The sequence below is a fragment of the Passer domesticus genome, chromosome 1 (genome assembly GCF_036417665.1).
Source record: "Passer domesticus isolate bPasDom1 chromosome 1, bPasDom1.hap1, whole genome shotgun sequence".
NCBI classification, from domain to species: Eukaryota; Metazoa; Chordata; class Aves; order Passeriformes; family Passeridae; genus Passer; species Passer domesticus.
Window position 1 is genome coordinate 29,219,632 of NC_087474.1, and position 25,579 is coordinate 29,245,210.

The window sequence follows — 25,579 nt, forward strand, 5'->3', positions numbered from 1 at the left end:
GGGTTCTTGTACTGCCCAAGGTGTATCCTTAGAAAGCCTTTTAAATAAATTACTACTTTATTCCTTTAACACTGTCTAGCCTCTGTTCTAGGCATGATGCCTCTCAAGGCATCAATAGCACCAGGCTGGAAAAGTCATGGATTTATTTATCTGCATCATTCAAGGCTATTCCACTAGTTATCATTCAGAGAATAAGCTGAAACTCACGAGCACCACCCTAAAGCTCCTGGGAAGGACTAAAATGAAAAGCAATGGATGAATTTGTTCCCTGCAGAACCTTGTGCTCTTTCTGTGCCCCTGAAAGCAGAACTATAATTTTGTATAGGCTCAATCTGGGGCTCTGTGAAAGAAAGGAGCACCTGTGAGGGTTCAGGAGATCACCCCAATACCACTACATCTGAATGCCATTCCTCTGGTCACACCACATTTTGGGGTGCAAAACTCTTCCACTGTCTGGGCAGTCTCTCCTGTTCAGACATGGAGGCTCCCGTTAGCTCAGTGCTGAGCCTGGCCCACTCTCAGCTGGAGGACTCTACAGATATTCCTCAAGGCTTCTGCTCAGCGCCACTTCCACACAACCTGTTCCTACTCAAATCTTCTTTCCTAGGAGGGAAACTATGGCAGATTTTCAGCAAACTGACCTGCAAACACATTTCTTGATGACTCAGATGCTATGGAGATCCCTGACTTTTGGCAGGATAAGGTTAAATAGAAGATATGCCATATCCAACTGCTAAATCCAGGACAACATCCTTGTACACCCACAGCCCACATAATTTCAGAAACACCTCTTCTGACACAAAAGGGATGGCAGGTCTGTGGGAACAGAGAACTTCAGAAGCGCAGTTTTCAAAGCATACCTTTCCTTCTTCCCAAAAGCACCAGAATTCTCAGAATGAATGCCTTTGGTGGAGATTACCTCTGTCTGTGTGAGGCGGTGCCCATCTTGCATCACACCTGGCTGTAGCAAGTATTCAGCCCTATCCTGTGGGGCTCAGAAACACAAACTCCTGTGCTCCTCAAACCAAAGTTCAAAGCATGGTCCCACCCACAAAGCACAAATGTGCTACAATGCATAAAGATCAAGTGCTTTGGAAGAAAATACTTCTACTAATTACACCTTCCACTAATTTCAAAGATTACAGACTTTTGTGCAATAATATGAAGTTCTGGGACTCTATCAAGGACAGCAGCATTGAGTTAATATTTTTTTTTCTAAAACCCTCCACAGCTGAACAGACGATGGCAAGCGTGTACCATAAGACCACTTTATGAAAATGTCAGGGGTCTTAGAAATAGTTGACATTCTCTGGCCTTCAGTTTCATGATCTTTATCATAGTAAAATGTTTTTGCTTATTCCTTGCACACCTGCTGTGTGTCAGTTTTCTCCCAGTGGAGTTCCCTTACCGCATGCACTGATCACACTGACATACATAACCACTTTCTTTATGCCAAGCAGATCTCAGGCACTATTGGACCATCACACACTGATAAAAACCATAGAAATAAAACACTTTGTGAAAAGAGAGGAATGTAGACCAGGAACGTGGTTAGAATAAATGAGAACAGAGGTCTGGAACGAGCTGCCATGAAGCTTTGGATGAAAATTCATAAATATTTCTGAAGTATTTATTTTCGTCTCATACAACCGATTATTCTTATTAAATGCCAGCAGCATATCAGGCCAGGAGACAAGCTTCTGGAATTTTGAAGCCATAAAGCATAACCAAAGCACTGCAGAGAGTGGGAAGGATGAACAAGAGGAAGGGATATACATCCAAGAACTTCAGCGCCTGACCTCTTTTTAACCTCTACAGTTCAAGAGGGTTTCAGCTCCTCTACTCCACTTCTTAACTGAGCTCAGTAACTTTGCTGCCTGCCCACAAGTACCTTGTCACATGCATCATTCAACTGTACCTATGCACTATGCCGTCTCCTTCAAAATACATCTGCTTTTAGAAACATACTATCCAGTGCTTGTACTTTATGACAAAACAACTTGAACAACAGCAACAACAACAAAAATGGTGATTTCTCACGATAGAGTTGAAAAATACCAAATTTTAAAAAGTGTTTTAGCAGGTTTAATTGCATTTGGAAATATTTGACAATTTTTGTAAGTTTACATTTGTTTCCCAAAAAACAGTCTTTCAAACTTATTCCTACACTGAGTAAACATTTGTTGATGTCAAAGCTGCTGAGCACAAACAATACTAGAATTGTCTGGTTTACTCAAACATAATTAAATTTAAAAATCAAGAGTAGAATATTTTTAACTTGATGTGTTAGGGTAATACACTGTGGAAGTATGGAAAATCTCAAGTAATAATCCTTGCAATATTTTTTATTAGGACTTGTAAATTGAAATTACCTAAAAGATGCAGCAGGCTGTTAAGAATGGAATTTAGCTCACATGTGGAATTGTTAATAGGAGAGAGAAGATTCATTTAAATGAAATTATTGTAGGTCCATAAAAATAGGCAGAGAAACAGAAGTCCTAACTGGGGTTTCTCTCTTATTTAACTTAGAGGAATGGCCACCATGTAGAAGGCAAAAGGATTGGTCAAAACATTGCTCATACAGCAATTAATGAATCATACAAAAAAAAAAAGGCATTAAGATTGGCATATTTTATATTTGAATAAAATAAAAAGCATCATTTTTAATTTCTCCGTATTTTATTCTAAAACTGCACAGTTCCCCCAAAATGGTCAGGAGGGTGCTACCTAGTTCTTTGCAACACACAACATAAACTTATGTACATATGTATAACCTAACGTTACATGTTAGATTTCCTTGATTTAGGTTTCCTTGCAAGAAAGAACATGAGATTTGCTGATTGATAAAAATAATCAGAAGAAACAAACATTATCTCTGGCAATTCCTAATGGTGGTACTTAAGTCTTTTCTGTCTTTTAACAAAAGGGAAGCATTTTCCAGCTAACAAAATGTAACTAATTTTGATGTGATCTACCAAAGCAGTTTGCAAAGACTAGGCGGTTAATTTGGAGAGTGCTTCCCTTCATCTCTGGTAAAACCTGCAAGCAGCTAATGGGAAAGAAAATAAGTATTGCATGTGTACTAGTATTTTTCTGATGTGAAATACTAAATACAAAATGTAAGAAGCACAAATGCATAATATTAGGATGCATAAAAAATCAATTATTCAGTAAATTACTGTCTAGTTTCTATTAACAGTATTGTTATTTGTATTGTTAATTGTATTAAAATATTGGAATGGGATGTCAATAGAGGTTTGATTTAAGTTTTCAAAATAAATCTTAAGTTGAGAGATATTTCTGATCTACCAATCTTTCTTCTGCAGTGCTCTCTTTTCAGATTATTCAATTCTCTCTCAAGTTAATTAACTGAGAATATTGTACTTCACATGCTGTTGCTAAATGAGAACAAAATTTTACTGTTTGTTTTCTAAGAAATGGGTTAATAGACCCACTATGAGAGCCACATCTTTCTGTTAGGTAAGGGATCACTTGACTTGGCATTGAACAAATAAATCAATTTAAAAAGTGTATTGTTAAAATAATTTTAAAGTTATTATTCTTAATAATGAGTCATTATTTAGAATTCCTCTTATTCTTATTATTGCTTCTTACGGATGCTTTTCAGCTGTAGTCCACAATCCTAGGAGAAAAGTATTACGACTGTCAAGCCAAAAGTCCACCTACACAGAGCCCTCTATCCAGTATTGCTACACCCCTGAGGCTCAGGATGACACACCCTCTAGAGACCAGAATATTCTTGGCAATAGCAATACCATTGACAGAAAAAAAAAAAGGATGGATTTTATAGCAAGTACAACAGTGTAAATGTTTCTGCGTGGAATCATTCAGTATCACTCAGGCGCTTCAGCAAGTTCTTTCAGTGATGAGAGCTCCATGTGTTGGTTCTACAGAACCCTGTCAGTTCTACAGATTTCTACATGCTGCACTTCCCTCATGAACAGAACAGGGAGGCTCCAACCCATTCAGAGGCACTTACCACAACTACTCACCTCTAGCCTCAGCAACACTTAGAACACACGCAATAAGAAGAAAACTAAAATACTTTTCCTTGACATCCACAAGAGAACCATGAGTCCATGTTTTCTTTACATGGCACTGTACAAAGTCAGCAAAACTGCTGAATTTCCAAATGCATGACATCCCAGTTCCACTTTTGCACTGACACAAGACAGAAGAACATTTTATGGAGGTCCTATCCCTTTTTTCCCCCAGATACCAATGTTTTTACATTAGACATAAGCAGGTCTTGTTTGTTTGCAGAAATGATGTTTGGGATTAATGGGAAGCCAGTGTTTTAAATCAACATAGATAACATAAAATTGAGTAAGATGTGAAACTTTTTAAAACAGACTATAGGGAATGCTTTGTATGAAGTTCTTGATAACAAAAACACTGCCTTTGATAATCAAATTCCAACTTCACTGTCACACTGAAAAAATAACAAACCTGTAGGGGAGGTGACATCTGCAAAGTTTTGGACTTACCCCAATACAGGCTGGCTATTTCAAGAAAAAGAACAAAAGAAGTGAAAGTTCTGGCTATTCTATGCAGGGAATTACACGGGAACTTGCAGAACTATATTTGACATGCTCCAAATGAAATGTTCCCAATTAAAATAATTTTTATAATTTCTTACCTAAAACTCCTAGAAGATGGTAACAGAAAAATTTCATCATTATCTCTCAATTCAGTTCGGAATTAATATGTTTTCAGAGCTCAAGCTGAGAAAATTCAGCACAAAAACCTCTAAAGACTACTTTGGAGTCATGTTGGAAGTGTTAAGGTTAGAAAGAAAGATACAATTTTTGAAATCTACATTCCTTATTTTCATTTAGTACGTGTTGACTGCCAACAAATTCAATATAATCTTGTTCTCTACTTAAACCCAACCTCAGAATTAATTTGCAGACTAACCCAATTCTAATGTGCCAAAGGAGAATTCCAGTTAGCCCTTGCTGAACCAGGTATCAAATTATTTAACTGACCCATGCAGATTACCCCAAGCCCATCATGCCATAGTAATTCAGACATGGCAAATATCTCAAATAACTGGGAAACAGTTATTTGAGACATCTGAATACAAAAGTAGGCAAACATATTTTGGGGAGTGTTTACTAAAGCTTAGTTTCTTTTGAAATACATAATAACAAAAGTGACCTAATTGTTTTCATGACATAATTTGCCTTCTTCCAAGAGATAAATTATGGAATTTGTAGTCATATTAAGGAAGACTGATGCTGACACAAAAACTTTAGCAATCACATTGCATTAGACATCAAAACCAAAATTAAATAGTCTGATAGGCTGAAGATTTAAATAAACCACAGACACATATAACCCTCAGTTAGCAAAGGGCAGATAATTTTAAGATGTTTTTTAAAAAATAAGCTTATATTGGAGTGTATTTTTGCCATGAAATTACCCTAGGATAACAGGTTCAACAATTAAGAACTTCCAAGCAGCTAGCAAAATTCCTGATATGTGTCTATATCCTGCAGCAAAAGTGGTAAACACTTTACTCAAGGGTCAAAGAACTAACATCTCTCTAGCTCAGGACATCTTTTTGATGAATGTGAAGCAGCTGGAATAAACAGATCAAGGGTAACAATTGTGATCCCATGGTAGACCCAGCTGCTGCAAAAATAAACCCAGGGGGAAAGAGCTGAAGATTTAAAAAACCTGCAATATAAACCCCTCTTACATCATACAATCCTATTGTTTCTGCTTCTTTTTAAAACACAGGACTCTCTGCAAACACTGATCAAAAATTAATGTCGAGATTATTTTGTTAGAAGCAAACCCAGTAAAACCCAGTAAAACAGCAAACCCAGATAAAACATTATAAAAACTTCGAAGAATTGTTGTTTTATTGAAACACTAATAGTTCTATCTTTAGCGACCTTTCGTACCTGCTAGGGAGAAAGTTATTTAAAAAATAAATGGAGACGCATACTAATCCTGTTAATACTTTATTAGTGTAATTTTTTTAGCTTTCTATTGGACAGAACATAAATGCAAACTCCAAAAAAAAATTCAGAGTCCTCTGCCATTCAGTAGAAGTGACCATGGCAGTCCATTTCATGTTCATTCTTTGTTACAGAAACAAGAGGAGAGGGAGGGGAGGGGAAAAGCGTCAATAGAACAATTAGGCACACAGCTGACACTTACTGTACAATGATATGCACAAGTAATTTATAACAGCTCTATGAGTTTATGAGATGTGTTCTTCAGATTCTTCCCTTGTAACACATGAGCTTTGCTCAGGAGAGCAAGGATCATTGAGAACAAAGGAATTAACAAAGGAGTAACAAGTAAGACTTTTAAAACAAGTCCTTAAATAAACTAAAGTAACAACAGAATGCAGAATTGTTCACCTGAGAAGACATTTTTAACCTAGACTTCAGAACATTAAAAATTCATTTATTTTACAGCTATTCAAATACACATGCATTAAATGAAAATATTGCACAAAATTAAAATTTAGATTGTGGAATTTATATAGTTTCATTTTGGTACACATTCTGGTAGCACTTAAAATTAACTGTTTAGTTCTAGCAAACACCAGCAGCACAAGCTTGAGGATGAACCAAATGAAAAATTCAATTGCTTATTTTCTCTTAACAATAATTAAGGCTAAAACAAGTGCATTTGTTGACAGTGGCACAATTTTCAGCGGCCAGTCACAGCACCTAAAGGCCAGAAGATACACCCAGACACTTAAGTGCTGTATATTAACATTCAGTTTTGGAGACTTCCTAGGATAATAGGCTGCATGGGTTGACAGCATGGGTACTTCAAATTGTCGACAGGAAAATCTTTTAAATAAAGACACATACAAACTCGCTTTAACAAAAAGTGCTCATTTCTGATGGTTCTTGCCAGCCAACAGGCACCACTGAATTAGGAAGCCACATTCTGTAATTAAATACAGAAGATAAAACTTCAATACATATATACATATGCACACATGCGGATATAAATGTGTGTATAGGTATATGTAATAACTTCATTATGTAAAACGACTAATAAGTATGGTGTAATATGTTTAGTTCACATTCCTACAAATATTATTTTATCTTTGTACAGAAATGTACCAGATAACTAAAAAATAAAAAAAAGAGCCAAATTTATATATCATCACTATCCTGTTGAAATTTTTCATGGTACCTATAGATATATAAAAGGTTCCACAGATTTGACAAAACAGTATTTGAACTTCCCAATTTCATACTGCTTAACAAATTTAGTGACTTAAAAGACATAAATTAGATTTGGTAGGATTAATGAGATATTTACTGTATCACCAAGAACAACTGCTGAATGATCTTTCATCAGTCAGATATCAGTTATGCATGAGCACCCTGACAGAGGAAGATACAGGCATGTAAACAATAGGAGCTGGCTATATTGATTACTTCATACAGAACTCAAGAATTTTGTTAAATTCAAAAGCATTTAACCATCACACTTCCACAGAACCTGCAGAGAGGAAGGGAGAGGGGCTGTTCTATATTTACCAAGTTGTCTTCCTAGGGATTACAAAATAATGGGATTTAATTTACAGCATTTAGTTCTGCAATAAAGAAAATAACAAGTGCACTTGAGCCCATGCATACTGTATGAGAATGTTAACAGTACAATATGATCATCATTAAGTAGTATGATAAAAGGCTACATTTCATTAATAGAGTCCATGAGAAAAATTATCTATATAGAAGTGTCAGTCAATTTAATGAGGTCCTTTGAGAGCCTTCTATCTTTGTCTCAGAACGCTTTCATCAAAGATCTATGTTTCTCTCTTGCATAAAAGGACCATTTGCTCCCATTAAGACACAAATTACAATAAGGATCCTTGGGATCCTTGATCCATAACTGTATTTTACCCTGTGTTTAGTGTTCAGAAAAAAAGGGGACTCTAAAAAATTACCTTCTATTCACTCAAGATAGTGCTCAAACAGTCTGGGACTATGAAAAAGAAAACACAAACTGAGATATGCTGTGGCCAAACAGGATTATTAAAATGTTACTGTATTTTTAATCAGACAGAACTTCTTCCATGAAACTAAACAGATGGATGTGGGGCCTTGATGTCAAATTTTTATTAAAATTTTACACTATGCAAAAAATAAAAAAATTATTTAAAAAAATATTGTCGTTTTATTCCTTTTTATTTTCATATATACACTGAGATGCATTCAGAAATTTCCAAGTGTTTGCATATGACTAATGAAATCTTTTACCTGTGAGGAACCAAGTAATTCTAACATTTTTCCATATGAGGTTTACACACTAAAAGGTAAGAAATCTTTCAATTAAGTAGGACATAGTTCTTTCACATCCCAAAAATGCTCCAGATTTTAGTGGGGAGTTGTGTGTAAACTGTGTCTTAGTGCAACTTCCTCATCTTCTAACAGAATATCTATCCTCTTTGAAACATATACTCCTTTCCTTCTACAACTACCAACTTGACTTATGTTCCAATAGACCAATTGAACATAAATATGATGCTCCTTTTCCACTGAAGTTACATGCAAAATGTATGCCAGGTGCTGTAAGAGCAGCATATGGCCTTTAAATGCTACAGAATAATCAGAATAAAGGGGTTTTTTTCTACTGCACCTCTGCTTTTACTAAACCCCCCATTAGATACAAGGTTAGTTTAATTTTCAAAACATGAAAGGTGATGCAAATGTGGCATAAAAGCCACTACCTCCACTTTTATTCACTAAATGTACTTTTATTATGGGGCTGTAGCTATTTCTCCCTGCTCCTATCAACCTGCTATTCCACAGACTGCTTTTCTGGTTAATTCAGCCTTTACAGGAATGTTAAAATAGCCCTACAGAGCCTCAACACTTGTAACGCTGAACAGTTCCACCTGACTGTCATACATTGCACTATCTCCCAGTGCCAAAACACCCTTTTCTTCAATTGTATCACCATGGTTGTGCTTTACTTGAACAGTCTGGCACTTTGCATTGCTGGCAAAACATCGACTCAGGAACGGAAGGGATCAGCATTCTGATATACTAGGCCAGTTTTCTTCCCAATGTTGCATGAAGACGCACCAAATCATTTAAGACACACAAACCATTCTGGTCGTGGTTGAACTACAAGTGAAGATGAGAAGATCCACAGGTCTTACAGATGCATTAATAATCTAATATGTGACACTAGAAGACTGGTGCAGAAATGACGGCATGTGAGTTTGAAGCCCCAGAGAATCTGCCCAAGTAATTAATCCTGGACAAACAAACACCAGCTTAATGGATTTGAAGTGTCACCTTTTCTGTAACGAAGGCGCTTGAGTAGAGTGTAGTCTCTGCTTATATCTCTGCATTTGCTTTGACCTTGAATGCAGTTTGTGGAACAGCTCAGGAAACTTATTTTGTGGAAACAAGGTTTCTAGGAATCTCTCCAGAAACACATACACCATTCTCTTATTCAGCTGACTATGCTGGAACATTTCGAAGACCCGAAGAATGCCTTTCCGCGTAGTCTCAGCGCCTATGATGTGCTTCAGTTCATCTACAAAAACAGAAGTCACACAGAAGTTTAAGCTAAGTTCTAATTCCATGTTCACAACAAACTTAAACTGAATATTAAGTCTTTCAATCTGTAGCCTGAAATTCGAGGTAACAGTGCCTCTACACAACATGAATAAACTAAAAGTTCTCTTACATAAGTAAGCATTTCTGAAAATTACTTCACTCTTGCCCTACACATGTGGAAACCATGTTTGCAAGAAATTGAACTGGTTTGGAATACTCTAAGAGAAATACTGACAGTCCACGTGAAAATGTCCAATGCTTTAATAATTAGAAACCTTTTTATTTAAATACAGTTCATATATCAAGGTTTCTTTACAGTACTTAAAACAATCAACAAGAATACTGACATTAATTTTGTAACAATATGTTGTATAGATTATTTGGCTTTAATCCCAGATTCACTTACCTGGCATTACTTCCAGCAACTTAGTTTTCCCTGCCACTCTTGTTCTCATTCTAATAGCTTTGTCCCTTCGTGGAACAGATTCTGCTAAAATGCCGTTGGGCCAAAAAGCGTCTCTGTAACAAAAGCAAATCTGTCAAAGTACATTAACAGTTTATCAAATAAAAAGCTCTTTTAAATCTCTCAAGGCTATCTCATAAAATAAATACAGGAAAATATTTGCACACAACCTAACTTACATTTCAAATATCAGAAGAGAAAAAAAAAATGAAGCATGATGAAGAAGATGAAGAAATCAAAAGCAAGTAGCACAATATACTCAACCTATCAGTAGCTACCATATACTTTTTTATTACAGGAATTGGAAGAAATGAAATTTTAATAAAATAATGCAAATCAAAACCATTCAAATACTACATAGTTCTTACATAAAACAAACCTAAGCCTTGCTTTTACCAGGCTTTATTGCTACTGAGACTCTAGGTCTATTAAATGCTTCATCAAAATTTTGACACTAGCAGTTAGCCTTTCAAGAAGCTAAAGCTGAGAATAAATAGTTCCAGTGTAGTAGAAAGTCCAATGCAAAAGACATGCCTCTAATAAGCTGTTTTGCCTCAGTGAAAGACAATTTTTTTCTGAATAAAAAATACATTCTTACAGTTTAATCAAAGAATAACAGTACACTTGTAAAGTATGATCCTTTGGAGAATACATTGCCCTACTTTGACTTTTGCCCCAACAAAAAAAACCTTCAAACTATAGGGAAAAAGTGTGTAACACTTTCTCAACACCAATGTAGAAGCCATTAAAACTTTTAGGAAATTGATAGTTTCAAATTCAGACTTCAGTTCCTTTGTATCTATCCAAAGTGAAACACTATCTCAGAGCTAGGGCTCTTTCAGCACTAATTGTTTGCCTTTAAAAGCAAGGCACATACATGCCTTCATCAAGGCAAACAAGACATTACATTACTACAGTGATAAATGATGAAATTCTAAGTATACCTGTACGCTAGCTCTTCTAGACTGGTTGACAAATTTTAAGGTAAAGGAGAAAACTTAAAAATACTCTTTTCCATGTGACAATTGCTCTCACTTAACATGTGTAAAAAGAAGTATATGATCCAACTGTATTTTGGAGAATAATAATTTCCTCATGCAAGAGGAAAGACATGTAGATATTAGACATCAATTGGTGAGTGCTTTGTATTTAACATCTGCAATAAAAGACATACCTGAAGCGTTTCACTGCATCTGCTACTTGCTCGGGAGATGTCATCCAATCAACATGATCAACTATTTTTCTAAAATCAAAACAACAAGTCTCTTGTTTATTTTTTAAAGCAGAGAACCCATAAGTGTAGCATTTTAACGAACATTCTAGGGAAAACAAAGCATAATTTCAACTTTCTCCAACTCTGTAAAGTAGGTTCTATAATATTGCCCAACAGGAAGGCAAACACTGATTCTCAAGACAGATATCTAAGTTCACTGATCACTCCCCAAAGATACAGCTTTTTCCTTTTTGGATAAATATATGATAATGAAGTTGGCTTCAAAGCTGCTGTTGCATCTCCTGTCAGCATTAGATAACTGGTTTGCTTGTAGAGCACACCTCTTCGGGTTCTTTATGGAGTACTCTTAAGTTCTGCTTCTATAAGCAAAGGACTTACTCAGAATCTCAAAATACTTGTTGCAATGTGTACAGTTATTTCACAATCCTTAACAGGAGATATAGACTGGTAATTCATCAGGCCTTCATTTACCAACTCATACACATAGCTCTAAATCCAAATCTAGGATGCTAACAGAAATGATACATGCATCTGTGTATCACCACAATCCCAGGACTGTTTCCCTAACCACAATTTGAATTTAGTTTTCTAAGAAACAGGAAAAGATGATTTTTCTGCAGAATGCTATTAAATCCAGAGAACTTGCCAGGGCAAGGTGTGACGGCTGACCAGAGGAAGCTATGAGTATCTGAAATGGCTCTAAATGCAGAAGTAAATCAGTAATACACTACAGCCACTTCTGTAATAAGGAAGCAGCAGCCTGTGCAGAAACTCTGCTGCTTATATTACTATCTGGAAACAGCAAAAAGTATTCAGAGTTGTTCAACAGGGCAGCATGTTCTTAGAAGTACAGTTCTCCAGACAGTTTTCATTCTTTCATTTCATAAGGAATTCAAGTAATTCCTTATGAACTGGCCATAAGGAATTACTTGAAAAATACCAGTGCTATTTTATCACATGTTTACCTCATTACTGCTACCACAAGTCCATATGTTTAACAATGATTATGAAAACATCACATATATAATTGTGAAGGGTAAAAAGAAATGATACAGTGAGTAAAAAAAAAAATAATAGAAAGCTACTTCTCACATCTAGAAATTAAGTTTTTGATTCATGGCACTAAATCGAAGGTAACAATGCAGTTCTAAACCTGTATCTAGAATTTGTTGTTGTTCTTTATACTTGTTCACGTTTCAGAAACAAATTATTAAAAGGCAAGACTGGAAACTGTATCTTTCTAAGCTGAGGGCAAGAAACATGACTTAATTAGCACTATTACCTGGCTTTGCATTGGTATGAATAAGAGTACATGTAAATTACAAAGAACATGGAGTGGCCAAAACAGACCCCATAGGAGTCCTTTTCCTTTCCCACTTCCATCTTTTAAGTGTGAGAGCAAAAACTTAACACAGCAACTCAGTTCACATAATTTGAAAGGTCCAGAGTATCATTTGTGGCATGAAAGAGATGTAAGCAGAAATAGTACAGAAAATAATAAATAATATTAATTAAAAAGGTATAGTGCTAAAACAGGGCAAAAAGCATAAATATTAATTCACAGAAACAAGAAATTTTACATGTGAAAGCTCTTTTATAAGTTCTCTGGCATGTAAGAGTTACTAGAATTTTTCTTTCAATAATGTTTTGTGTTTATCCCCATTTTACACCACATTTTAACTTAGTTTATTGATTTTCTCCAAGGAGGAATGCATGCAGATTTAAAGCATGACAGTTTAGTATTACCAAGAAGGATGTATACAGATACTATACAGCATCACTCACATCATTGCTCTATATAAGAAAAGCAGTACCTATTAATTGTGTCACCATATGTTGCTCTGATAAGTTGCTGAAGCAGATTTTTTATATTTCTTCTTAACCACTGATTTCTCTCCTTTAAATCAAAGACTTCATCCATAAGTAGGAGCATTACTCTCAGCGGAATATTGTCATCCACCTGACCACCAAGTAAAAGAATGAAGAACAAACTTTTATTTCAGTTCAAGAAAGCTACAGTTTTAGAAGCTACTTTATCTGTCAAATACTTCAGTATAAGTACAAACATGACAAACACTTTACTGTAATATGAAATCTTCCCTCAATCTTATATAAAATCATTAGTAGCAAAGAAAGACTGAAAATTAAATATAAAACCAAATACACTGAATTTTTAGAATATGACAGGAAGAAGCAGCTATTTCAAAAGTCAACATTTATTAACGAAGTTGAATAAAATTAAGACATGTAAATATGTCCTAAAGAGAGACCTCATCCCAGATCTCTTCCTTGTTGCTGAGCTTCCAGGTGCCTTACACAAAAACTCAGGAAGCAGCTTTTCTTGGGTACCATTTTCTTATGGATACTAAAACCAGTGGCATTTCGCTGCAATGAACTACTTTTTACTTAGGCATCATTGTAACCTACAGAACTATCCTGTGCTTTTATACTTCAAGATTAAGAAAAGGATCATATTTTTACTTTTTTTGTAGATAATGTTACACAGATTGGCCTACAAAAAACATGTTGGAGGGAGAAGAGCAAAAAAAAAAAAAAAAGAAACTCTCAGCCATAATACACAGAAACAGTAGTACATGCACTCTTCACAGTTATTCCAATGTTGTGCGAATCATTCCAGTGATAGCAAAAATGTTAATTTTAAAAGGAAGTATGCATATTTCTTTGTAAAAAGCTTAGAACTGTTTTGAAGTGCCTGGTATAGTGTCAGAAAAGGAAAAAAGTGTAGCTCAAAGCAGAACAAGTAACTCATTTGTTTGATTTTAGAGGTGTCAACTTTGAAAGGACAAATGTTAGACTCACGTTATCATCAATTGGTGCTGCAACACGGCAGTGGTCAGGATCTGAATAGGTTTTCTGCATCAGAGGTGGCACCTACAATAAAAAGGGCTATGTTAATGAAAGAAAAAATACTTTAGAATGCAAATAAATAAGAAAAAATTTCATAAGCGGTTTGGTAATCAAAATAGAAAACATTTCATTAAAAGAAGTAACTCCAAACAAATATATACACTGCTGTGGATAAATACACAGCAGCTCCTTCACCTTGCAAAATTAAAAAATCAAGGCTGTACACATTTCTGTACAGTTACCAAAATTAATTCCATCTTTAAGACAATTCACATCTAATTTATCAAGTGCCTAGTGCTTCAACTGAAAAATACCTAAAAACTCTTATGAGACTGATATTTCTTTTGATATTTCTTCCTGATCTTAACTCCTGCCTAGTGAGTACAACTATATTGCCAGTCACACACACACCAGGGAAGTTACTAGCAATGATCAAGTCCAGAGACAGTCATTTTACCCTGCAAGTAATTAAAAAGCTCACATATCCCCCCAGGCCCCGATTTATTATTCTCTTTCATGATTTAAGGATTAATTCACCCATCTCAGTTGCTGCTCTACATCTGCCATATATAGCATAAAATGGAACAGCGCCTGACCACAAACCTTACAGCTACACACAGAAAGAGGAAGAGCAGAGAAACAAGGGGAAAATGAATGTGTTCTGAACAGAACTATTTTCATAGGACTTACAAATTGCATATCATGCTACCATTCCTCACCTCTAAATTATTATATTTTATGAATATAAGAGATGAGGGAAGATGGCAGAAAAGAGAGAAAAAAATTAATTTAAACAGAATTCAGCAAGAAAAAAGCAGAAAGGAGGCTATCTCCTTATTCTAAGTTTCAAAATATATGGGTTTTTTCCCTAACAAAAACAGCAGATGCAGGAAATTAACTGATTGAGAATGGTTGGTTAAAAAATAAGCCATGAATCTCATGTTCTTCTCAAGTTACATCACCAAATTAAGTGGAGAACTGTAACAATCTGTAGATGCCATCTTAAAACACATTACTTAATTGCAAAGACCTCCATTTTTTGCAGTAAAATCACTGCTGAACCTTATTAAAAGGTGCAGGTACAAAACAGATTGGCTCTGTTTAATGACTTGACTTCTATCTAACATTAGTTTCAGCAAGCCAATAGTGACTCTTCTGACAATTTACTAGTATGTATTAACCACCAGTATTTTCTTACCTTGAAAAATGACTGCTTTATGTCTTGTCCCAATCTCTCTGACATTTTACCCATGTTGTCTGACATTTTAGTCATTCCCTCTGCCAAGCTGTCAGGGATAGACTTGACTGCATTTGATACGTTTCTCATAGAGTTACGCAGTGGATTTACAAACGTGTCCATCTGAAGGGGAAGATGTTTAACCAGAATTGTATAATCTATGAGGACACCAGCATATTAATAAACTATGAGAAGCACAGCACAGAGAACAATAACATAATAGTTGTTCTTACAAGTCAAATTACTTAACTTCATTACAGACTGCAGAATACAGCTTTACTTTTACTTCCATTTATATTTCTCATTTGTTACAGCCCAACTGCAGCTATTTACATCTTTCAACAGATGTTTTCCTGAGTAATTTTCATTTCCCATCCCTTGGCTTTTCTTAGCTTAAATTTATTTTCCTTTTTTCCTCCATTCAATAGCATTCCTGCCTTCCAAGCTTTATACTTCCAGATGTTTCAATTCTGCTTTCAACTCTTCATCTTTGCAACATACCCCTTCTAAACAGCACTGGAATAGTATGTATCATGGCAAGTATAATTAAAAATATAAAGTAGATTCACAGAAACTGTTATAATTTTTCTTTAAGCATATACTCTGAATTCAGTCCAAACAGAAGCAAAAATACCAGAGTAATGCCCTTTAAAAAATTATGCTTATGAAGAAACTTGTAAGCTGGAAAACACATCTTAGTCATTATAGAAACCTTGATAAATATTTAACTATTTCACTGTTAATTATTTAAGGAATATAGGCAGGACAGTAACTTGAGCTGACAATCGAGTTACAGATGTTTTTTATACCTAAATTGCTTAAACTTTAGAAATGGCTACATTTGCAAAGCAGATGCTCACACAGACTGGTCAACTGAACAAAGAACCACTTGTCTGAAGACAGGTCTGGTGGCTTAACAAAAAGGATGCAGAGCCCAGAGCTCTGAATTTGACCAATGACTCTGAATTGTTACACCTAAATACGTAGCAGGTGCTTTTGAAGGGAAATGCATATTGTGTTTGGGGCTGAAGAGTGGAAAGCATGGTAACAGCAACAAATAGAGTAAAGAACTGAAAAAAGGAATCAGAAAGAATAAGAACATAAAAAAAAATCACAGATGTCTGACAGAAAGCAACTTGCAGTAAACACACTTAAGACTAGTAGAGAAGTCTCAGTGCAATTTACTGTGTCCAATTTCAAAAGCTTATTTTCTTGTCATACAAAGAGATTTACTTATTATAAAAATGGTCATTTTTTGATTCTGTATGTCCTCAGACACTTTGCCACTGAAAGTTTTAAAGCAACTCATTTGCAAGATGTTTTTAAAGTGCTGTATAGCTCTTTAATCAGTTCAACATGTCTGTTTAATGCAATCATTGCATGAATGAATGCTCTAAGGTTCCTTTGACTGTACAAAACATTCTTACCTTCCGTGCAAAATCCCCCTTCCCTTTGCTGTAGGCTTTATTCTCCAGGAAGTCATACACATAATGGGCTAAAGCTGGAGAAGCTTTCATCATTTCAGGATTTAACAAGAGCTGAGTAAAATAATTTTTAAAAGTTATTTTAATACCTAATTAACAAGACACAATCAAAGCCATCACATGTAGCAATGCATTTTTTCTTTCCTAAATTTTATTCCAACCTTACACTAGTCTCAAGATAGAAACAATGGGCTTCTTAGTAATTACCATAATGTTAACCACAATGGTAATTATAGCATCTCACAGAAAAATATACACTTTATCATCAAACAGTCATTTCACAGTGTTTTAATAATCTTCATTATTTACTATTTACATGTTTATTGACTTGGTCAACAAATTTTAGTGCTAAATGACCAGAAAGTCTTTATGAAGGAAGACAATTGAATTTTTTTGTTTGGGCTGGTACAAGCCTTATCTGAACAGAAGAACTGTGTGAGTTTCTACACTGCTGGAGTGGGTACCAGAGAAATCCTTACACAGCAGCACAGGAGAATGTGAACACAAACATGTCAGCAGGAGAAGGTCAATGGCATAAAGCTTAAAACCAACATACCTGGAACCTCATCAGCTCAGAAAAGCTGTGACAGAACTGTTTGAGAATAAACCAAAACACCAAAGAAAATGCAAACTTATGATACAGTATCAAGTTCTTATGGCATATTATTTAGTTTTGCATACCAACTACAACACAGCTTTTTTTTTTTTAAAGAAAAAAACCACAAAGACAAGCTACCTCTAAAAAATAATTCCAAGCACAGAGCTAAAAAAAAAAAAACAACCATTAACAGCTTACCTGCAAATAAGCATTTAAATCTTTTTTCCTCTTTTCCAAAAACTCTCTGTCCATATTGTTAAATGTTTTCTTGCCAGGAAGTTTTAGTATATTTGCAAGGTTTTCAAACTAGAAAAAATGAGAAGATTTTTTTTTTTCTGTTTTCAAGAGTTTCAAGTCTTCATACAAGGACATTCTATTCACCTATTCTTATGTATCATCCAACACCTGACAAGAAGAATCTGCATCGTGCCTGGATCTCAGAATTCTTGGAGAAGTCAAAGAGAGAGGTACGCTGCCAATAAAATCTGCATGAAAACTCCCAGGAGACTATCAAGAGTAAAATTTAATTTCTTGTCAAACTCTCTTTTGAAGTACACTTTTGAAATAGAGTGTGCAAAAGGCTCAAAACTTATCATTATTATTATTTGGAATGAAGTTATTTCGATTATAAGACTACATAAGGAGTAAAGATTTTCAAGACAACTTGTAAATCTTTCTAAAATCTCTCTCCTTTCCTATCCTGATCAAGCCTCTCAAGGAAGTAATTAAGCTTTTCTCCCTGGAGAGATGGCAGCACCCAGTTTACACACAGGTTATCACAGCTTGCTCTATATACCATGATCTGTGCCTTTTCTCCAGGTAATGACAGTGACTGGCACTGTACTCTACACTGTATGTGGTTGGCATACACTGTGATCTAGTTTTGCAGGAAGAATGGCAGTCCCAGGGAAGGAGAAAGGAAAGAAGAGGCCCTAACATTAATAAGGCTGAATATATTTGGTAAAATGCACAAAAAATTAAAAAGTGACAAGAACAAAACTTGGAGAATCAGGACTATCCTCATACAGAATGCAGACTCCCTGCAAATATTATCCTTAAGGTGGTAAAGACAGAAGCATACAGCATTATAGGTTTTAAGAAACAATCTGGAAACAGGTTGCATCCTTTCCCTCTTTAGAAAAGACCACAGCATTACAGATTTAAAGATATGGATTCCATTCAGTCCCTGCAAGAACTCTTCTTGCATCATTAAACTCTGGAAGGCCATATAAACGAGGCTTATATAAAATTTATGGTCTGTAGGAAGCACCAAAGAATAGTTCTTCACTACTTTAGAAATCCCTTCCTTTGCAAGTAGATCATATGGGAAAGCAACTGAACAGAAATGGTCTAGTTTTCATTTGGACTCTTATATCTAAGCAGAACCAATATAAGCAACTAACAGCCTCTCTTTTAAATCTAAGTATCTACTTCAAATGGTATTTATTACATGGCTGACTAATGTGTGAACCTATTCAGTGCTCTAAGGGGAAAAAAAAAACCTCAGGTACTTTGAACTGCTAACTGATTCCATTTTGGATCAACTATCTATTTTCTCTGAAAAACAGTCCCTGCCCTTCTTATTAATTTTAAATCAATTATTCTAACTTTAACCCTTAACATGTCAATAAAAATGTCTTAGACAAGTACACAAGACAAGTACAAACATCTATTTTCTTGTCAAGACTAAGCAGAACTGCTGGGAACATCTGAGATGCCACAGTGAATCACAGAAATCTGTTTATTTTTTACATTCTTAGTGCTCTAGGTTAGCATTTCTAGTCTCTGTAAATTCAATCAGACTTAGCAACCAGAAATGTTGAGCTTTTATATTCTGAACGTCTTTGCTTTTGCCATTTATTTCTACTAATTTAAAGTTATGTTTGTTTTAAATGGTTGTCCCATACCAGCAGAATGTTAATTCACTCTAAGATCCAGCATTCTTCAAAACACTGAATTAATTTAAGAAAATCAATTTGAGAGAGTACAAAAATTGGTATTTCAAATTTATTGACAGCACACTAAGACCATCAGAAATTCAAAGAAAAGTTGGACTTCATTTATAATTAATCCAAGTATTCAACATGTTTGCTTTTTTAATAAAGCCTTTTTAATTTTTATTACTGCTGTAACTTTAAAATGCTAACTTACCTGCACAGAATTTGTTCTCTACGACTCTCAATTAATAACAGAGTAAAGGGATATAAACTGACACTTCTGACTAGTTCAAGGGTTATGCAGTCAAATCTGACTTCTCCAAAGGCTTGGTTAAAAAGCACTGTGTTTTCATCCTGTTTTCATGTCAGTAGGTTCTACTTTGTACCAGCTGGTGAGTTACAACTCTCTATTTCTTCCTTCTTTCATTTTAGGAGGGTTAAGAGTCTGAGAATACAAGTACAGCAGTAAAAGGCAGAGTGCTAGTAGTATAGTGAAGTGCTACCAGCTCTCCCTTTTGAAACCCCACCAACTCTTAACATTCATTTAAAACCTAAATACCTATTTCCCAACCTCAGCTTTTACTTCTTAATCTCTGACAAATATAACTAACTCTCTCGGAGACCAACAGCACTTCCATACAAGGATTTAAAGTAAAATTAAGCTGTGTGGGGAAAAGAGGGGAGACTTTCTAAGCTCCCATTTTGTTTTCAAAGAGCAATCGCATAGTCATCAGTTATTAAATTACAGAAACATGCACTTGTAAAGGTTTTCATGAGATTGGTTACCTGCTCAGTGATCCTCATGTGAAAGTCATGGAAGTCGCTGTAGCGCCGGTATGTCTTCCACATCTCCTCACTGTTGGCATTTCGCCGGTGGACGGTGATGGCGTACAGGGCGTATGTCTTGCCGTGGTCATTACACACTCCTGCCACAGCATATGGGTCAGAGTCAGCATAGACTAGCAGTTTTAAAAACAAAAATAAAAAAGGAACAAACAGAAAGAAGGAAGACGAAAGGACACAAATGTGAAGTGAAGAAATGTCTGGAATGACAGACTTGAAAGACAAAAATGGACATACAAGCAGAAGACTAAATTATCCCTTAAACTGTATGATACCCTCCAAAACTTACTATGAAAACTTAAATAGAGATTAAGCGGCTTTAAAGCTAGACAGGTTTCAATGACATGCAAAACATAAACAGAAAAAATTTCAACTTTTAAATAGTAAACAGAACTTTAAAAAAAAAATTTTAACCTAAAGAACTCTAAAGATGGGGGTGAAAGACAACTGTGAAACCAGAAGAAATTCCAGTCTGCAAAGTAGTCTAATCACATTGCAAAAGTCTGCCCGTCAGAAAAGACAATGATTGCAAGCTGCAAGCATTCAGTTTTGTTATTGGCATCAATAGTTTGTTATTAACTCTAGGATAAAAAACACTCCCCATGCTATTTTAGTCAACTATACATACAAACACATGTGTACATATATATGTAATGCATTCTCTGTGTGTACACACACACATTGTATGGAAAAGTCAATTCGTAAATGTAAAGAACACATATAGCTCTCTGAAACAGCAAGCAAACATCTTTTTGATCTCCTTTAAATACTTAAGTCTTCCGGGCCATTCCTCCCTCGCAGAATTTTTCCCAGTACAGTTTGTTTCAAAAACTTCCATTTTATTTAGAGAATAACCTAGAACCAATATTGTTTACACTGTACACCATTTAAATTGGCAACACGTTGCATTTCTAATTACTGCCACTATCCAGTACATACAGTTTTCCAGTGGCTAGATGAAAATATTTTTAATCAAGGTGTCTGAATTTTTCTATGCACCCACACTACATAAAATACAATCCTCCTGAGAAACCATCAATACCATCCCTCTGTAGTACTTTCAGTCTTGATTTCTCTGAAGTATACTGTTTTTGTCTAAGCACTCAGGGAGCACCTGTAGGATAGTGGCAGCTGCTGCCAATGCAAGAATTACACACTAGGAAGGTGAAGAGTGGGCACAGAGCATCTTGTCTTTGCCATCCAACCTCTAAAAGAAGAATGTTGAGTGCTGAATCTCTAGGACAACAAGCAGCAGCCAGGATGGTGCCCAAAGAGCAGAGCCAGGAACGCCCAGCACCACAGATGCTGCACAAGCCCTGTCCTTTACATGGACATTGACCACTTGGCCCTGCACCACCAGAACACGTCCCACGGGCACTGCCAAGTGGCATCTTCAGAACCACTTCAGGCAGAAAAAGAAGGAAGTTGTCCTGCTGCCCCTTATGTCACAGCCTCTTAATTAGTGTTTATTTTGCAACCCAAGACAGCGTGAATCCTGAAACACACAGAAATAATCCTGTCTGTATATAACCCTCACACAGAGGAAAGGACAGTAACTGGGAGAGGAAAAGGACCTCCTCACAGATGCAGTTTAATATTATCTTGCAATACAAACCTGTACAGATCTCCTGCTACAACTGGAGCATTATGTATTCAAATTCAGACTGATAGTTATCAATACATGCTGCCCTCAAGATTATAGATGTTACAATCTATGTGGTTCTAAGTTAACCTTTCTTTCTTAGGTTAGAACGATGAAAATTCTAAGTTTAATTCAGAAAAAAAGTACCACATGCCATTTTAATAAAAAAGCAGAATTTGGTTCTTAACGATCAACTAATTTTCCCCTTTCCCTGAGGGCTGACTACCATGACACTTGGATTGCACACTGCTCCCATACTGAGTTGGAATAGGTTTAATTAAAATGTAAAGTATCTCAGTGCTTGCTGACAGCATGTGTCCACTACATAAATGCATAGATTTAAGAGCATATTGCACAGTAAAATCTACCAAAAAAGTATCTGAAGATCACTTCACAATTTAATTGACCAATGCAATCTCATATAACTAGAGTATTTACAAATAATAGCTGAGATATTTTTTTTGTTATTTAATCTCATGAAATAAAGAAAGGCAATAACTTCAAGGCAAAGTTTTTAAAAAGATAACCAAAAATGCCACCAAAATAATGACAGAAGTTGCTTCCTTAAGCTAAGTCAGTAAGGAAGCACAAATAATAAGGGAAAAATATTATCCTAAGAGAATGAAACAGTCAAGAATTGTAATTTTGACTAGAAAGAGAGATACCTTTCAGAATTTCTTTAAATAATTGCTAAAATAAATCCTACTCAATAGTAAGTTTAATGAATGATTCTCCAGAGATAGAAGTAGTAATAATAATAATACTACCACATGCAAAAAAAATTAAATCACTTTTTAAATACACATATATAGTCTGTGACCTACAGAACAAATACTATAAAGATTTCAAAAAAGACTTAATGGAAACTATGCATTCAAATGTTTTATGAGACAAAAAAAGAGACAATCAGGATTTCAAAGGCCTGTAATATTACAAAATTCAAAATAAATGGTAGCAAAAAAGTTAGCAGACATCATAACAGATTCACTTACCAGTATCTGAGATGTATGCATGGAGCTGAACTGTCTCATCAGTAGGGACATTTGAAAGGTCATCTAAGGACTGCAGGGTGGGAGATAATGCAGGAGGAAAAATGTGAAAAAAAGAATAAGATCAAAAATACATCATATCTGAGATGTGTTTTGATTATCTATTTAATTTTCCAACTTTCAATTCACTATACGAAAAGCTTAGTGCACTGTAACAATGCAGGCGTTTGTATTACTTGGTTTCCAAAGCCATTCTTTGCACAGTACAAGGCATTTCACTTCCCCCATCATTTTCACACATAGTTTTGTGACCACTCATGTGACTCAAACAGCTGGGGAGATACAGATGTGTAACAGGTCTTTTGGTCAGCTTTATGTAAAAAAAAAACAAACCACAGCCAACATTTTTCTCAGGAATATTTTCTGTCATAAAAAAATGAACAGGTACATCTTCAGCTGGTTAATGCTCTATCTCCATATTTAATAATAACTGAGATCAAAAGAAGCCTGATGGGTCTTTTAGACAAGTTTTGATTTTAGTTAAAATTAATACACCTGATTACTAAGATTTAACATAATAAAGCTCTTCAAGAGTTTTGAAAGACTTGCATATGCAACTGGCAAAAATAGAGGATGGGCCACTATGCAATCTAATCTTAAATTACCAGATTAAATAAAAGAGTTGGATCCGAGTCTCTGTGAATTCTACTTAGGTGGCTCCCAGTTACTTTATGTATTTTACCTCATAATTCTAAAATTATCCAAAGAAACACATTCAGAATGAATATAGCTATTTGCTGTCTTTTATAATTTAACCAAGCCAGTTTAATAGTGACTTACAATGAAAAGTTGCCTACAGTAGAACTTATTGGTTAGCAGTGCCATGCCCATGTCAAACTAAAATCTCTACCTACGTCAATTAAGTTTCTAAATCTCTGTTTCCTTAAACATAAAACAATATACAAGATTACAATCAAAAGATAGGCTGGACATAAACATGAATTATTTAAAGACTCTGCTCTTGCCCCTTCTTCATCTGAATCTTTATCAACTTCACAATATCCCAACATAATACTCCATTCTCTTTTCCTCTAGTTCTCTTCAAGGAATGGCTCTTGTCTGCCTCAGTCACCTCAATCAGTCTGTGCCTAAATGTCTACTACTGAAGGTAACATTTCTGTTATAAAGTCTAGATACTGAATAAAACACAGCTTATAAGTGGCTGAATAACGTGTTGCAGTAGGGATTCTCCTGAATAATATGCCTGTAGACTTTTAATACCAAGGTCCCAGACTGAGAAAAGGTAGAAAAAGAAAAACCCTTCTGGGAAAATCTGTTTTGCCACAACGTGCTATAGTGCTAGAAGTTTATGTCTGTTGAATAGTAGAACAGATGAATTTATGCAAAAATATTTTGACAGCAGTCATCATCTTTACCTCAAGAATCTATAAGTTACTGGATGCTGGAAAGTTATTCTGGTTAAGTATCACCATAAGTGGGCTATTCCTTTAATCTTTATGCTTGCTTTCAGACATTGTTGGACACAACACTCTGACTTAGTCCATTCTTGTGCAAGTCCCTTGGACAGCCATGACCCTGTCAGCTGTTCTGCTCTACACTGCAGTGTTCTATTTAGGAGCAGAGTATCACCTGAGACTGGCTAACAGAAGGCATTTGTGGAAACTTGGATAAAGTGCTTGATATTCTGAAAGCTCTAGGATTTTACTATCAGTAAGATGGAAGTGATGTGATGTTTTAAGAGAAGACAAGTAACTGTCAACTGCTCAAATGTTTTGTTTGCTACAAAATACTGGCATTAAGGTACTGTTATATTTCTAAAGGCATAATTAGTTCTTGTTTTCCTGCTTCCCTTCACTGTCACTCAAGTTCAGATTTCTTTGTGATTACTGAGTGGGTTTCAAGCTGACATATGCTAATGACTGCCAAAAGTTCAACCCAGCCACTTCTGCTGCCCTTTAAGGTCTTGGAACACCTGGATAAATCCTTCTATTTACTCAATGCAAAGCTCCCATCATGGATCATTAAGAGGAAATCTGCAAGAGTCTATAAATATTTACAATAATTTTATACTCCCAACATGTAACCCCATTGATTTAATATAGTAGATTAACGTATCAAATCAAAAGGCAAAAATTAATGTATTTTTGTAAAACAACTTTTCTTCAAAACAGTTTTGAACCTCTCTTCCAAATTCTTCCAGTGAAAGTATGAATTGCAGACAGTTTATTTTATAATAGAAACTTTAGGAAACACTCAACTACTGTGGCAAGGCAATACGCAGCAACTATTAATACAAGTAAATTAAAAGGTTGAAACCTGAACAGGTAACAGGCAGTCATTTAATATGAGCTAATATCTCTACTATTACATATATTCACAGGAACACAAGTTAATTAAAAACCTAAAAATATCACAACTCAATCTTATTTAAGACATTGTCATTAGCTGCAAGTACAGAAATTCCCTGACCTTTGAAGTAACCTTTCCAAGGTCTATTTTTCTTATGTAACAGACTAACACAAGGGAGCTAAACTATGTGTACAGAAACTTACTCTTGACATGGAATTCAGCCAGCAAAAACTGATCTACCAGTATTCAAACACCTGTAAAAGCACTGAACACCCTGAACAATATGGACTACAGAAAAGTAAAAGCAGTTCTGCATAAAGAGAAATTTACTTATGTATT

General features: G+C 35.3%; 1 protein-coding gene across 6 annotated transcripts in view; it reads right to left on the reverse strand.

Annotated features, from left to right (window-relative positions):
- Window positions 1-5,980: 5,980 nt before the first annotated feature.
- SNX13 (sorting nexin 13) overlaps window positions 5,981-25,579 on the reverse strand; it is a 64,979-nt gene continuing 45,380 nt past the window's right edge. For 3 of the 6 annotated variants that reach the window (XM_064411569.1, XM_064411572.1, XM_064411551.1), the window contains 10 exons: window positions 22,874-22,943; window positions 20,183-20,355; window positions 17,658-17,765; window positions 16,805-16,915; window positions 15,339-15,500; window positions 14,093-14,164; window positions 13,087-13,232; window positions 11,213-11,281; window positions 9,982-10,094; window positions 5,981-9,552 (listed from right to left, as the gene is read on the reverse strand). In XM_064411569.1, the coding sequence (XP_064267639.1) occupies window positions 9,305-9,552; window positions 9,982-10,094; window positions 11,213-11,281; window positions 13,087-13,232; window positions 14,093-14,164; window positions 15,339-15,500; window positions 16,805-16,915; window positions 17,658-17,765; window positions 20,183-20,355; window positions 22,874-22,943 (1,272 nt within the window). In that variant the 3' untranslated portion in view covers window positions 5,981-9,304. Of the gene's footprint in view, window positions 9,553-9,981; window positions 10,112-11,212; window positions 11,282-13,086; window positions 13,233-14,092; window positions 14,165-15,338; window positions 15,501-16,804; window positions 16,916-17,657; window positions 17,766-19,632; window positions 19,842-20,182; window positions 20,356-22,873; window positions 22,944-25,579 lie in introns of those variants that run through there. The other 3 variants (XM_064411563.1, XR_010357889.1, XM_064411576.1) reach the window with 3 other exon arrangements.